Genomic DNA, 16,260 nt, shown 5'->3' with positions numbered 1-16,260 from the left:
GCATTTAGCTTGAGGCCATGCTTTTGACACCAGGTATCCATCTCAGTGAGACCCTTCTGGAGGATGTCTGTATCAGCTGGAGAGTCAGTTATGGCCCCCAGTTTGCAGTCATCTGTGAACTTGGTCAGCCATAGTCCTCCTGTGCTTGCCTGTACCTCTGAGAAGTATATACTGAACAGGAGGGGTCCCAGGACTGAGCCCTGGGGGATGCCACTTGTAACCGGTTTAGAGTCGGACCTAGAGCCTGCAACTCTTACTGTGCTGGTTCTATCCATGAGCCAATTAGCAACCCATCTCATGACGTAGTGGTTTATGTTCAGGCTGGTGAGCTTGTCTATAATACCAGAATGGGGAATGGTGTCGAAAGCCTTTGCGAAGTCTAGGTAGGCTGTGTGGACCTCCTTTCCCTCGTCTAAAGCCTTGGTAACTGTCTCAAAGAATTCCACCAGGTTTAGGAGGCATGATCTGCCCTTAACAAAGCCAAACTGGGTAGGGTCCAATGTTTGGAGGTTCCCAATGTCTCTGTTAATGAGTTACATGATGATGCACTCCATAGCCTTTCTGACCAGGCTAGTCAGGCTTATAGGGCGATAGTTCCCAGGGTCTGTTGTGGCTCCATCTTTGTGGAGTGGGATAACTGCTGCTGTGCGCCACTCTATGGATGCGTAGCCTGTAGAGAGGCTGAGTTTGGACAGTGTGTTTAGTTGAGGGGTTAGTTCATTTTGGAGCTCATGTAAGACACAGCCTGGGACACCGTCCGGTCCCAATGAAGCTGTATTTTTGGCTTTGGATAGGGCTATTTTAACCTGATGGGGTTCTACATTCTTCTGGTATGGTTATGGGCCCTTTAGGGGGTGAGAGGGGGGTGAAGTTTGCACTAAATCTGTCTGCCAGAATGTTGGCAATATCAGTCAGTTCAGTGTATTTTGTGCCATTCTGCACTAACTCAGAGCAGATCTGAGAGTTTCCACTTAGGTTCTTGATATAGCTGAAGAACACTTTGTGGTTATTTTTGGAGTCCTTGGCAATTTTTCTTTCGAAGCTAGCCTTGGATGATTTTATGAGGGATCGTAGTTTCTTGCTGATACTGATCAGGGATGTATTTCCTCCTTGGGATTTTACTCTTTTCTGTACTAGTTTCCTCCTTCTATTGTATAGCTTGTTTATGGCAGGAATCTACCAGACTGGCTTCCTTTTCTTGGAGGAGTGAGTCTTGGTTTTGTTTGGGACAGCACGATCTATGCATTCTTGCAGGTGCTCACAGAGTGCCTTTGTAAGGGATTCAGCAGCCTGGACAGCGTTGTCCTTTATCATGGCAGCTGTGAACCTTTCCACCTCGGTCTTGAGTAACGTGAAGTTTGCTTTTGAAAAGTTTTCACGGTGGTTTCCTTGATTGGGTGTGGAAGCGGAATGTGGATATCCACAGTGATTAGTCTATGGTCTGATCTAACCAGCGAGGGGTTGACCTCCAGTGTGGAACACTGCTCACCCATGTTGGTGATGACCAGGTCCAATATGTTGTCACCTCTGGTGGGGGTGTTGCCCAGTTGATCCAGGGCGTTCGAGTTTATAAATTCTAGGAAGCGTTGGGCAAGGGAGTTAGTACTTTAGAAGTTCTCCCAGTTAATGTTTGGGTAATTGAAATCATCCAATATTAGGGTGTTTGGTAGGACCTTCATATTTTCCAATGTCTCCAGAAACGCAAAATGGGGGTCCAGGGTTATGGTGGGTGATCTGTAGCAAGCTACAATTTGAATTGCAGTTTTGCCCATTATTAGTTGCACATGGATAATCTCTGAGGCATCGTGCTGCACCACTAACCTGGAGGTGCGGGTATCCTTGATGAATATGGATACACCCCCGTCTTTTGTGTTTCAGTCCGGGCTCTGTGGCTGAAAAGTATGGTATGAGTTATAGCCTGGTAGTGCTGGGGTCCTCTCTGGAGCCTTAAACCAGGTTTCTGTTACTGCACAGATATTGATGTTCTCCATACTAAGGAGTGCCTTGAGTGCATGCATTTTGAGGTTTAGACTTCTGGTGCTGAGTAGCATTATCCTCAGTTTTTGGTTACTTGTGCTATTTACGGTGGTGGGTTTGTCTTTTGAGCCTTGCCTAAAAGGCACTATGGGGGTGGCAAAAGCCTTGGCCAGTATTCGAAAGCCTAAGGGTGACAGGTGCAAGCCATCTCTTGCGAAGCAACGTGGCTTGTCAAGCATGTCATCCCAGGCAGACTGATACTGGATCCCTTTTGAATGACACCAGAAACTTAGCCAATTGTTGAAATTTATCATTTTTTCTTTATACTATGGCATCATTCTTGGCAAGGGCAGGATGCTACTCCGGGTCAGGGCCATACCGGCCTGGGCTATGTGATCAGAGAGCTCTTCCATGTCTCTTTTCATGTAGTCCAGGGAGGTACGTCTCAGGTCATTCACACCAACATGGGCAATGACAGAGTCATATTTGTACTTGTTCTGAAGTGACATGAGTGCTTGTGTTATGTGGCGGATCCTGGCGCCCGACAGGCAGCTAACAGTAACCTTCACCTTGTCCAACCTAGTTAGTGGGACGTCAGTGTGCCTGACTATAGAGTCACCTATTACTAGTGTGCTGGGTAGGTTATTTTGCATTAAGGGCTGTGATTGCGTGGCACACTGATTATGTGAAGTATGTGTTTCATGGTTTGTGATGGGGTGTGGAGGTTGCTTGAATGTCTGCTTTGGAGGTCTCTGTTGCTTTTGCAGATTTTTATTTAGAGCCTCCGAGTATGTTTTTGTGTATTTATGTGTATTTTTTGCCGGTGCTGGTTTAATAGGTCTATGTGAGACTGGTGGTGCGATGCAAGTATTTCCCTTCTCCACTTGACTGTCTGCTTTGCCTCCAGTTTGGCTGTATAATTGCATCTCTAGCATATATTAGTGTTTGGTGGTAGGAGGAGAGGGTTGTCTGTGTACATGAGGCAGTTGTAACATTGCCTCAAAATCTACATCTACATCTACATATACATCTATAATATACATCTACAGCTACATATACACATCTACATCTACATGAACACAGACATTTACATATACATCTACATATAAACATTTACATCTACAGCTACATATACATCTACATATATACATCTACAGCTAAATATCTACATATATACATCTACATCTACTTATATACATCTAATATACAGCTATAATATACATTCACATCTATAATATATATCTACATCTACATATACATATATACATCTACATAAACACAGACATGTACATAAACATCTATATATAAACATCTACATCTACAGCTACATATACATCTACATATATACATATATATATATATATATATATATATATATATATACATCTACATCTACGTATATACATCTACATAAACATCTATCATATACATCTACATCTACATATACACATACATCTACATCTACGTATATACATCCACATCTACATATATACATCTACTTATACATCTATGATATACATCTACATATACATATAAATATATATCTACTTATACATCTACATATACATCTATAAAATACATCTACATCTATAATATACATCTACATATAAACATTTACATCTACAGCTACATATACAGCTACATATATACATCTACATTTAAATATCTACATATATACATCTACATCTACTTATATACATCTAATATACAGCTATACTATACATCTACATCTACGTATATACATCCACATCTACATATATACAACTACATCTACTTATATACATCTACTTATACATCTATAATATACATCTACATATTCATCTACATCTATAATATACATCTACGTATCCATCTACATCTAGTTGCATCTATAATATACATGTGCATATACATCTATAATATACATCTATAGCTATATATATATATATATATATATATATATATATATATATATATATATATATACAGCTACATATACATCTATAATATACAGCTACAGCTACATATATATCTATAACATACATCTACATATACATCTATAATATACATATATATATATATATATATATATATATATATATATATATATATATATTACATCTACATATACATATGCATATACATCTATAATACACATATACATCTACATCTATACATACATCTACATCTAGATATAAGTATATACATCTACAGCTACATCTACATATATACATCTACATCTACTTATACATCTACATATACATCTGTAATATACATCTACATCTACAGATACATATAAAAATATACATCTACATGAACACAGACATCTACATATACAGCTACATATAAACATCTACATCTACAACTACATATACGTCTACATATATACATCTACATCTAAATATCTAAATATATATATATATATATATATATATATATATATATATATATATGGGTACCTATCAAACCATCGACAACTTAAAATAACGAATGACTCGACAACTGAATTAACCAACAGCGCAAAAACGGACGTTTACAAGGTAAGGGGTGTAACTCCGCTACTCATGCCTACCATGGTTGCATGACACTGCCACCCTTTCTAAACCATGGTAGGCTTGAGTAGCGAATTTACACCCCTTACCTTGTAAACGTCCGTTTTTGCACTGTCGGTTAATTCAGTTGTCGGTGGAGTCAGTTTCGTTATTTTAAGTTGTCGATGGTTTGATAGGTACCCATACATATATATATATATATATATATATATATATATATATATATATACATCTACATCTACTTATATACATCTACATATACACCAATAATATACATCTACATCTACATATATACACCTACATCTATAATATACATCTACATATGCACATATATCTACATCTACATATATACATCTACATCTACTTATACATCTATAATATACATATACATATATTCAGCTACATCTACGTATACATCTATATCTACATCTACACATACAGCTACATATACATATCTACATCAACATATACATATACATCTATATATGCATCTACACATGCATCTACATCTAAATCTATGTCTACATCTACATATCTATACGTCTACATCTACATCTACAGCTGCAGTCACATATACATCTATATCTATATATACACATCTACATATACATCTATTTATGCACACGTATACATCTGCATGTACATCTTCATATACACCTCTGTCTATAGCTACACCTACATATACATACACACGTCTACACATGCACATTTACATCTACTTATACATCTGTTTTAGAGATCTGTCTTGGTAAGAGTGATGGTGATACAAAAAGATGCAGGGCTGACCAGGCTTCCCTATCCCCCTCCACAGTTTGCAGCTTATCCTGTGGGATCCCTGGGTACATTGCGCAATATCATCTCTCCAGTATTTCCTGGATTAACCTTGGAATGTCCTCCTAGTGGGGCCATACCTCTCAGCCTACAGATATTAAAAACAGGAACATTCAGCTAAATGTCTGGACATCTAATTAGAATAAAATGTAAATACCAAATAGCACATAATGTAGGAATGTGGGATACCAGTCAGAGAATGTTTAAAAAACAGAGAGTGACAAAAATGATGAAAAATATAAGCACATTATCAAAGAAAAAGTCTAAAGGCTGTAAACTTTAATGAACTGTAGCTCAAAATTCTACCACACATGGTCATTTATTTTTGCTTCAGAAAAAGAGAAATATAAGAAGTGTGTCCTTTTTCTTTAAATTATTGTTGCCACTGGTATGCTGGTCATATAGTGTGGTTTATGTGTACTAGACAGCTTCAAAAATCAGATGTGATGAGGGAGATTCAAAAAACTGTGTGAAAGGGTAAATCAAGCCAGAGTATAAGGGAATATCTCCAAAACTATGTAAATCATTTGCAGGAGTAAAACAGGCCTGCTAATAGGAATGTCCAGCCAAAGCAGGGGGAGTTGAGAGTTCCACAGTGGGTTATGCCAGGTAACCTTGTATAACTATGTCCCAGGGACTTCCTAATTAGGTGCTCTTACCACCTCAACTGACTTCTCTCAATGCAGAGGAGTTGTGTCTGTCTTCTGGCAGCATCCTGCATAACCAAGTGACTCATTCTGTCAAAGACATGGAGTCTAGCAGTCCTGCTTAGGAAGCCCATTTCTGTTACTTATATCTGTCATCTCAGCATTTTGGTAAGTAGCCAAGCCCATGACCATAGGATAGGATGCGACATATCTTTGATGCCACTACCTGAGGCCCATGACCATACGTGAACATGAAATGTAGTATCTGTGATGACATTTTGTGAGGCTGATGATGCTAACTGAGGATTGGAATGTACTGTCTGTGATGTCACTACCCAAAGCTCATGACCACAGGTCAGGATGGAAACCCAGGTGGATCATTAAACTGAGATCTTTACCTATGACTAAGTGGTCACTTTACCATCATAGCCTATTTCAATGCCTGCAGTGCAGCCACTACTTCACCCATTTGCTGGTCAAGCTTCTGAGCTCTTGTACCCTTAATCTTGAGCAAGACCCTGAAATACTTAAAACCCTCCACTAGCCATAGCTGTTGTCTCTTACCTGTAAAGCAAAGTCCACTCTTTTCCATGGGAAAACCATGACCTCTGAGTTGGAGGAGGTGATTTTCATCCCAAACACTTTGCATGCTGCAGCAGATGACTGCAGGCACTTCAGGTCAAGAGAACAATATTGTCTGCAAACAACAGAGGCACCCCACAACTCTCCATAATGGATGATTTCCATACCTTAACAGTGCTTTGATTTCCTGCTCATGTAATTCACAATGGAAGACAAAATACACCCTTAATGAAGTCTTATACCCACCCATACCTCTCAACCTCTTAGTGCAAGAAATATGGATAAAGCCAAACATAACAAGGGGACAAAGGCCCAAAAACAGGGACAGATTTTAAATACTACTCTTAGAAACTTAGAAAATCACCAAAATAAGCTAGGCAACAAGTTTTGTGTTAGCATGCATTTTTCTGATGGCTATGAAGTCTAAGACTTAAATGTCTGTCATTATTGAGCGACTTCAATGCTCAGTGGTTTGCCACAAAAATGCTAACAGACAAAAATATGAGACAAAAATATGGACCTTCTGTGAAAATCTGGACAGTTGAGACATATGCACCCACCTTGAAGGTATTTCTCTTAAAGTTCAGATGGTAGAAAAACTCTAGTTCCTTAAATACAGCAAGTGAATGACACACAGCAGCTGGCTTAGGATTCTCTAGTGCACAGTCTCACATACCACCACATTGATGGGCACATGGTGTTATGGCTTATCCAGCTTCCCAAATGATCCAGTATCACGTGTAAGGGCAAAACTGCTCTATCATTCCACAGTTAGGATGGAATCTGCTTTCTTTTTTTTTCTGGAGAGAGGCTCATGTATTGGACAGACTCTCATTTACAGCTTTCACATGGAGACTAAGAAATGTAATCCCTCTATAATGCAAACATACCCTCCTGTAACTCTTTTCAGAAAATGAGAATCACCACTCCAGATTGCCAGTCCAGAGGTCCTGTCCTGTCTTTCAATCAGCCTTGAAAATGTACATCAGCTACAACACCCCATCCACAACCAGGACCTTTAACATTTCCAGCCAAACCTCATCCACTCCTATGGCTTTACCTCCTCAGAATTGTGTTATTGGCCCACAAACTACATCTACAGAAATGGAATCAATATCACCAGTTGCTTTGGGAACTGCCTCCTCAAAGCATGTCATGTTTTCCAGGTTCAAGAGTTATTCATACTATTCATTTCACCTCCCAACAATATCCACAGTCGCAGTGTCCAGCTGGGTGAAGTGTCGTGTAGTGAAATGGTCCACAGGGGGAGTCAAATCTAAGCAAACGTAACTTCAGAAGACACAAAAATTGCATTGTTTCTGAGTTAATAAATATTCAGCCACTGAGAACAAGAAGTCAGTAATTCTGTGCTGTGACGGTTGTGAAAGAAACTTCAGTAAGAAGGAGACATTTCTTTTTACAAACTAAGTATGTTGAGACTTACTTACCCATCTTACAGATAAATGCCAGTGAAATGTATTGAACACTGATAAATGTGTTTGAATTATATAGTAATAAGCATATGGGGACAGTTTATGAAACAGTATATAACGTAGTTAAAATAACGTGGTTTGAGCTAATTTCCCTCTAAACATCCTAATGAGAAGAGAATTATTTTCATCCTGCCCTCCAAAGATTACTTGATGGTTGTCTTAACTTCCGCTATGTCACCCATATGGAATCACCAAACTATTCCTGCACCTAGAACTTTGTCTCAAAATCTCTCTACATCTTAACACAATAAATCTGGACAAAACCAAAAATAATGGGGGACAAAGGCCCAAAAACAGGACCAGATTTGAAATATTGCTCTTATAAACTTAGAAAGTTGCTAGAATAAAAGGTTTTGTGTTACCACTCAGTCTGTGAAAGATATAAATTCTGAAACTCAAATGTCTGTCTGTCCTTGTTTAGGAAATTCAGTCGTAGGTGATTTGACAGAAAACCACAAATTTTATGAACTGCAGAACAAAAACGTGAGGCAAAAATGCGGACATTCTGCAAAAATCTAGATAGTTGAAAGGTAACTTCTGCAGCTGCTACCTTAATGGCTTGCTAATACCTAACAGACAGATCTAGAGAAAGCTGTACTACCATTCTGTGGAAGGTCTCATCCTTACATTTATGGCTGCTGGTGAGTCTGTGAATTTCCACTATAGATTCACATTCAAATACTATACTAGCTGCTCTTGCAAGCCATAAGTCTAGCCAATTTCCCTTCAAATGTGAGAATCAAACCCTGTATCTTGGATTTGTAAGGTAAGCACTTAAACCATTATGCCAACCGCAACAACTACTGGCCTTCTGGTCACAGCTCCTTGTCACTGCCTTAGCTGCTGAGGTCTTAAAGAAGGTCTGTATAGGCTTCAGAATTCTGACCTCCCCTGATATATAGGAGAAGCTGTTCTAGCGGTGGGAGTTGAACTCCTTCCACATAGGCCCATCTTCCTTACACATTGGGGTTTCCTAGGTCTGTCAAGCTATCACCCTCACAATCTGACCCGAGTCACTAGGAAGTCTGACCAGTTGACAGCTTAACACTTTTCCTGACCCAAATATCCAGAACGTATGTTCTCAGATCCAATGGCAAACTACAGATTTGGTCATTACCCTAAGGCCTTGGGTGCTGTAGTATTAAGTACAGTTATAACCAAGCTAGTGTTAGAATATGGGTGTTCATTAAGTGCAATCCATAGTGAGCACAAAAAGCTAACAACAGTTCCCAATCAGGTTCAGGTCAAGCAAGCTACACCTCCCAACTATGCAACTCGAACTGCCTATGTCATTCACCATATCAGTACTGAAGTCTTCCAGAATTGGTTTCCTGGCTACAGGGCATGATCATTTTATCTGAATTAATACTTACACTGCATTTAAAGCAGGATGTTAAGATCTAACCTGCAGTGATTGGCTCTGTAATAATCAATGGTTTGCTGAAACTACACATTGGTCACAGCTGGTAAAATTCACATTCCCCATGGTGCTGTAACCATTCCCTTTTCACAGAAACAAAATTACCTAGATATAAATCTGTTTCTCAACACTTGGTTCTTAGGTTCATTTCCTGGCTGAGGTGGCTTCTATGCAGTGTCTGCATGCCCTCCCTGTGACTGTCTACATTTTTGCCTAGGCTTGTTTTCTTTCAAAACATCCTTGCTGTGGTACCCCCCCCGGAATAGTAGCCATACCTTAGCCCATTGTCTGCCAGGAGAAACTTCAGCCCACACATTACTCTGAATAAGATAATGTGGGTATTAGAAAACAAACAAGTAATTAATGCATGAACATGTAGCCATGCTGTTCTATTTACAGTATATATAAAAGCATACACTAAAATAACAACAGAGTGAAGGAAACTATTTTAGAAATACATTCTCTGAGGTTGCAGATGACTTAATTTTTGAATATATTATCTTCTGTGATGGAAGCATTTATTTTAACGTTGCTGGCACTGGACTTTGAACTGCTGAAACCGTATGTGTAACCACAGTTATGTAGACAAAAAGCTTTCTTGCTGATGCATCAATAACTGAATTTCTTGTACCTTTCCAGGTTTTACACTATCTCAGGCATGTCCGATTTGAGAATAAAGCAGGCGAGGAGATATTTTTTGATGAGAATGGAGACCCTCAGCCTTATTATGACATCTTGAATTGGCAGTTGATTCCTGGGATTCCTGAAAAGTATTCCAAAGTGGGCAGCTATGCTCCTCAAACCTACCCTGGCCAGGGCATTGTCATCAACAAAACTGCCATCATGTGGAACCAAGGAGTTACTGATGTAAGGAGCTCTGTCTCAGATGTTGTCGTTTATTCATTCATTCATTCACTACTTTAATTATTCACGTATATCTTGTTCATTCATTCATTTGTGTATTCACTTGTCCATTCCTGGCCGTGCTGCTTCCAAGAACTCTGCTCCATCAGCTATACGTTAGACGTATACATTAGCAGTAATAACAATAACTTGTGACATTTTTGAAAGTAGGCCTTCTGCTTTTAGTTTCATGACTTCATGCTTTTTGTTAGAAATGGCTGCTTTGTGTTCATTATTTTTCATTCAATCTTTGTTTTATTTTTTATTTATTTCATTATTTACATTTACTTTTCTCTCCATCTAGTTTCTTACCCCCTTTAATCCTTCCTTTTTCAATCCTTTGTTTTCTTACTTTATTTATTTCATTACTCTTTTTCATTTTTCTTTCCTTTTCTGCTTTATTATTCTGTTTTTCTAATGCTGTGTGTCCAAGATGTGATGTTTCCTAAGTTGTGCCCACATGTCCTGCGTAACCTCCCCAGTTGAAAGTGGTCAAGGAGATTGGAGTATGTTCCCTCCTGAACTAATCTAGTCACTGGATGGAAGCCATATGGTGTGGACAGTGTACATCTGCTCTCAGAGTCTCATACATACCTCTCACTCTGCTTCTTGTTTGGTGTATGGGGTGTTTATACAGTATATACAGTATATGCACACACACACTTATATATATATATATATATATATATATATATATATATATATTTATATACATGTACTTCAGTAGATCAAACTTTTACAAATTCGAAACAATAATGGCCGAGACCATATATTTGAACTTGTAAAAGTTCGAACACTGAAGAAAAAGTAAAAAAAAAAAAAAAACAACAAAAAACAAAACTAAACGTCTGTAGCAGGGGGGCTATGCCCCACTGCACTCCCTTACTTAAATATGCCAACTTCAACATCGCACTACATTGTGGAAAAGGGAAATCTTCCCGTTCCACAGGTTATCAAAAAAATAATATTATGAAAGAACAAATCAAGGCATCTGGCTATGTTAGACATGATTTCTTGAGAAATAGAAATGTAGATTTTTCACAGACTGATGTAAACATAATAGGAGACAGTACTGATTCCAAACTGAGATTTGTTATTAATTATGGCACAAATATTTTCAAAATTCGGGAAGTTGTTGCCAAACACTGGGAAATTTTGAAATCTGATCCATTTTTTGACCAATGTTTAGATGCTAGATGCTCCTATAGTTATAGAAGAGGGAAGAATATCGGTGTCACTTTCTTGGTACAAGAAGATAGACTGGCCCCAAGAGAATGAATATACTTATGCTCCTAGGGGTAGCAATGCCTGTGGGAATTGTGTGTACTGTAGGGTAGTATCACAGACTAAGTCATTCACATCCATTAATACTTCAAAGGTTTTTGACATAAAACATTCGATAACATAGCATCATAAATAAGCTCACCAGCTTAAATATCAACCCCTATGTCACAAGATGGGTTGCAAACTGGCTCAGGGATAGAACCCACATGGTCAGAATTGCAGGTGCCATGTCAGACTCTAAACCAGTTACAAGTGGCGTCCCACAAGGCTCAGTCCTGGGACCTCTCTTGTTCGGTATATATTTCTCTGAGGTACAGGCTAACATGGGAGGACTATGGCTGACCAAGTTTGCAGATGACTGCAAACTGGGTGCCATGATCGACTCTCCGACTGACACAAGCATCCTCCAAAGGCGTCTCACAGAGATGGATAACTGGTGCCAGAGCCATGGCCTAAAGCTAAATGCCATAAAATGCATAGTCATCCCCTTTGGGAAAAACCAAGTGCCCACAAATTACCACATAGGTGGTAATCCATTAAGTACGGAAGAAGTAATTAGGGAATTAGGGATTTGGGGACCCAAGTAGATAGCAATCTCTCCTTTGACAATCACATTGCCAAAGTGGTTAGAAAGACCTTCTATATAGCCCACCTTATCACGAAAGGGTTCACATCTAGATCAAGAGAAATCATTGTGCCCCTCTACTCATCACTCATCAGGCCCATAATTGAATACAATGCCCCATTTGGGATGTACCTTACCCAACACCTGCAGCAACTGGAAAGACCCCAAAAGTACCTCACCAAGAGGATCAAGGGACTCAAACAGATGCCCTACGCAGTTAGGCTAAAGAAACTCCAGCTCTACTCAGTTGCTTACCGCCTACTCAGAGGCGATCTGTGCCTGACATATAAAGCCATGTCCAACCCAGAATTAATGGACATGCTCCACCTCAGGAAATCCAAATCCCTTAGAGCTACACGCTCCAGGGACTTAAACCTCAGCACAGAAATAAATAGGACATGCTGGAGGGACAGATTCATATCCCAGAGGCTCCCCACACTCTGGAACAAAATCCCAATCCATGTTAGGCAGAGTCCCTCAATGACCCTCTTCAAGAGAAATCTTGACGAGTGGATGGGAGATCGTAGGTTTACCCCTGGGATCTCTTCTGTGTCCCTACTAGACAGAGGCACAGTAAACTAACCTCAAAAGGGCTATCTTCTGTGACCTACTATACAGAGGCACAGCCAACTAATCTAAAAGGGTGGCGAAAGCCAAACACACACTGGCTAGACTTGTAAATGCCCTAGGGCAGATAGCCTAGTATCAACCTATGAACCTATGAATAACATGCCGTACTGGGTGGGTAGTGTATATGGTGGTCTGCCAATGTGGAGCATTTTATGTTGGTCAGACTTCCAGAAATCTGAAGAGCAGAAGTGCAGTATGCCTTAATGATATCAGATATATCAGATGTAAATGTCAGAGAAGCGCACTTTATAAACATAAAATGAAACACACTTCTGCACAATTCCTTTTGTTGGGATTGATATGGTGAAAGGGGAATAGATTGTCTGACATTACCAAACATGAGCTCTTAGATAAAAAGGAAAGGATGTGGATGGTTAAGTTGGGGGCTTTATATAAGCCCAGACGTAATGACCACTGGTGATGTCCTTTTGTTAGTTTCCACTGTTCTACTTTCTCAACCTTAGTTTGACATTGTATGCTAACAATAAATGTATAGATTTGTTTAAACATAATCAATTTTGGACCAAACAACAGAACAACAAAAATATGGGTCTATTGAATTGCATAAAGTTGATTCATATATTTTTTGAATATGATGTTTTTATTAGAATATATGCTTCACATTGGGGAATGTGTACTAAAAAGGATGCATGTCTTTAATTGAATGTGGACCATGACATATAAATATTGGCGGTTGCTGTATTCTAATTTCACACTGACGACTCCAGGGGCAAAGCCAGTCACCGGTCTGTGTTTAGAGCCAAATGGCTGCTTCAGAAGCTGCTTGAATGTTTGTTTTATTGGAATAAAAGTTTTTCTGCACACTTATTCAAGTGTTTTTGGCCCTTCTTCCTTTGGATTTACCATGAGGTTTGATATACTTGTGAGTGCTGCATTTCACGTTTGTGCTTGAATTGTGCATTTTCCAAGCACCGAGCTTTATTTTAAGCGTGCACCAGTTTGTTTCCGGATTATATATATATATATATATATATATATATATATATATATATGTATATACAGTGGATATAAAAAAGGTTACACACCCCTGTTAAAATGCCAGGTTTTTGTGATATAAAAAAAATTAGACCACAATAAATCATTTCAAAACTTTTCCCACCTTTAATGTGACCTATAACCTGTACAATTAAATTGAAAAACAAACAAATATGTTAGGGGAAAAAATATATATAAAAAAAATTACAATACACTGGTTGCATAAATGTGCACACCCTTAAACTAATACTTTGTTGAAGCACCTTTTGATTTAATTACAGCATTCAGTCTTCTTGGGTAGGAGTCCATCAGCATGGCACATCTTGACTTGGCAATATTTGCCCACTCTTCCTTGCAAAAGTGCTCCAAATCTGTCAGATTGCAAGGACAACTCTTGTGTACAGCCCTCTTCAGGTCACATCACAGAGTTCCAGCTGAAGAAAAGCAACCCCAAATCATGATACTGCCACCACAGTGTTTCACTGTGGGGATGGTGTTCTTTTGGTGATGCGAAGTGTTACTTTTGCGCCAAATGTACCTTTTGGAATTGTGATCAAAAAATTCAACCTTGGTCTCATCAGACCATAACACATTTTTCCACGTGCTTTTAGGAGACATGATATATTGTTTTGCAAATTTTAGCTGGTCCTGGATATTTTTCTGTGTAAGAAAAGGCTTCCATCTTGCAACCCTACCCCATAGTCCAGACATATGGAGAATACGGGAGATTATTGTCACATGTAGATTTATTTGTTTTTCAATTAAATTGCACAGGTGTGTGTGTGTGTGTGTGTGTGTGTGTGTGTGTGTGTGTGTGTGTGTGTGTGTGTGTGTGTGTGTGTGTGTGTATATATATATATATATATATATATATATATATATATATATATATATATATTTCTTGATTATGGAAATATGTTGAACTCCATAGTGTTAGCTGGTGGCTAATACTGGAGAGATGGCCATATGAACCCCTGTTTAGATGAACCAAATGTGTGACCTTTTTCCACCCCGGGAAGCACTGCAGTCTCCCCAAAACCTTACAGAATGACCTAACAGTATGTTTTATTGATTACATGTGCATCATCTGACTGCTAATGGCAAACCAAAACCCTGCTATTTGGTAGTCACACTTGGGTTGCTGTTTTCAGATTCTTGGGGTGCACAAATTCCTGATGCAGATCATGTCTTCAAAAACCGATCTGGAGTATCTTTGATATACGCATCTATGAATATATGAGCTGTGCATTGATGAATGTCCTGATAGGGTGCTGTACTGTATATAGCAGGTGAAGCAGCACTTAAGTACAGTTCAACCTCTATGTATTTATTAATGTTATTTAATGATGTATGCTCGGGGTATACAGTGGCGCAGGGAATAGCATTGTCTGTACTGTATACAGCAAGTGAAGCAGCACTTAAGTTCGATCTCTCTGCATTTATTAATGCTTTTTAACGATGCATGCTTGGGGTGTACAGCAGCGCAGGGAGCAGAATTTTCATCACACACCAAGAGCTTTTCCAGTTTGGTTTTTAGATGGGGAGCTGCAGAATGTGCATGCCTAGGGCTTTCGTTGGGTATGTCACATCCCGAAGGTGGGTGGTAGGTGAGTTGCTGACTCTAAATTGCTCATAAGTTTATGTGTGTGTGTGTGTGTGTGTGTGTGTGTGTGTGTGTGTGTGTGTGTGTGTGTGTGTGTGTGTGTGTGTGTGTGTGTGTGATATGAGTCACATGTGACTCATAACCACTAAATGGATACAATGATACATGCTTAGTGAAAATGCACAGCAAAAGAAGAGGAAGTTGGTTAATTTGTTAAAATATATTTCTATTCACAAAAGTGACAAAAATTAAATAAAAAAAGAAGACATTATGGTACAGCAGATGAGAATGAAGCTTGTACTGATCAAGATGGCAGACAAGATGGCTGTATAAGTAAACTATCGATGACACAAAGACTTATGCCAATCATGTGTAACCGAATGATGTGGGGACCATTTGTTTTGTGAAAGTATTAAAGCAGTATCATTTGGGAGACTGACTTTAAGGGGGCATAGACTACAATTTTAGATAACAATGTACATGGCAGATCTTAGTCCTCTTGCATATATTTGGCCCAAAAGGGCTTTGCTCTCTCCCGGGTCCTGCACTAGGCTGTGACAGGATAACTATGCCTTATGTGACCCAGACATTTGCCTAATAGACACTACAATGCACTCCAAGGCCTTTTCCTGTTGTTAGTCTTTCTCTTGTAGTAGCTACAAGTCTCACTAGTGCAGCAGACAACATTTACTGGCAGCTCTGTACTACAGTCTAGTCTAGTGTTATTATTAGTGACTG

The 16,260-nt window shown here is 39.0% G+C and overlaps 1 protein-coding gene across 1 annotated transcript in view; it reads left to right on the top strand.

Moving 5' to 3' along the window:
- The window catches only part of LOC122814500 (extracellular calcium-sensing receptor-like), a 109,785-nt gene that overhangs the window by 75,315 nt on the left and 18,210 nt on the right, over nucleotides 1-16,260 (top strand). The window contains exon 3 of the mRNA XM_044087075.1: nucleotides 10,121-10,348. Coding sequence (XP_043943010.1) covers nucleotides 10,121-10,348 — 228 coding nt within the window. The remainder of the gene's footprint in view (nucleotides 1-10,120; nucleotides 10,349-16,260) is intronic.

Source organism: Protopterus annectens, chromosome 10.part0, assembly GCF_019279795.1.
Source record: "Protopterus annectens isolate FY-2018-M chromosome 10.part0, PAN1.0, whole genome shotgun sequence".
NCBI lineage: Eukaryota > Metazoa > Chordata > Ceratodontiformes > Protopteridae > Protopterus > Protopterus annectens.
Note: the sequence above shows the minus strand (reverse complement) of the source record. Positions and strands in the feature narration are given on the sequence as shown.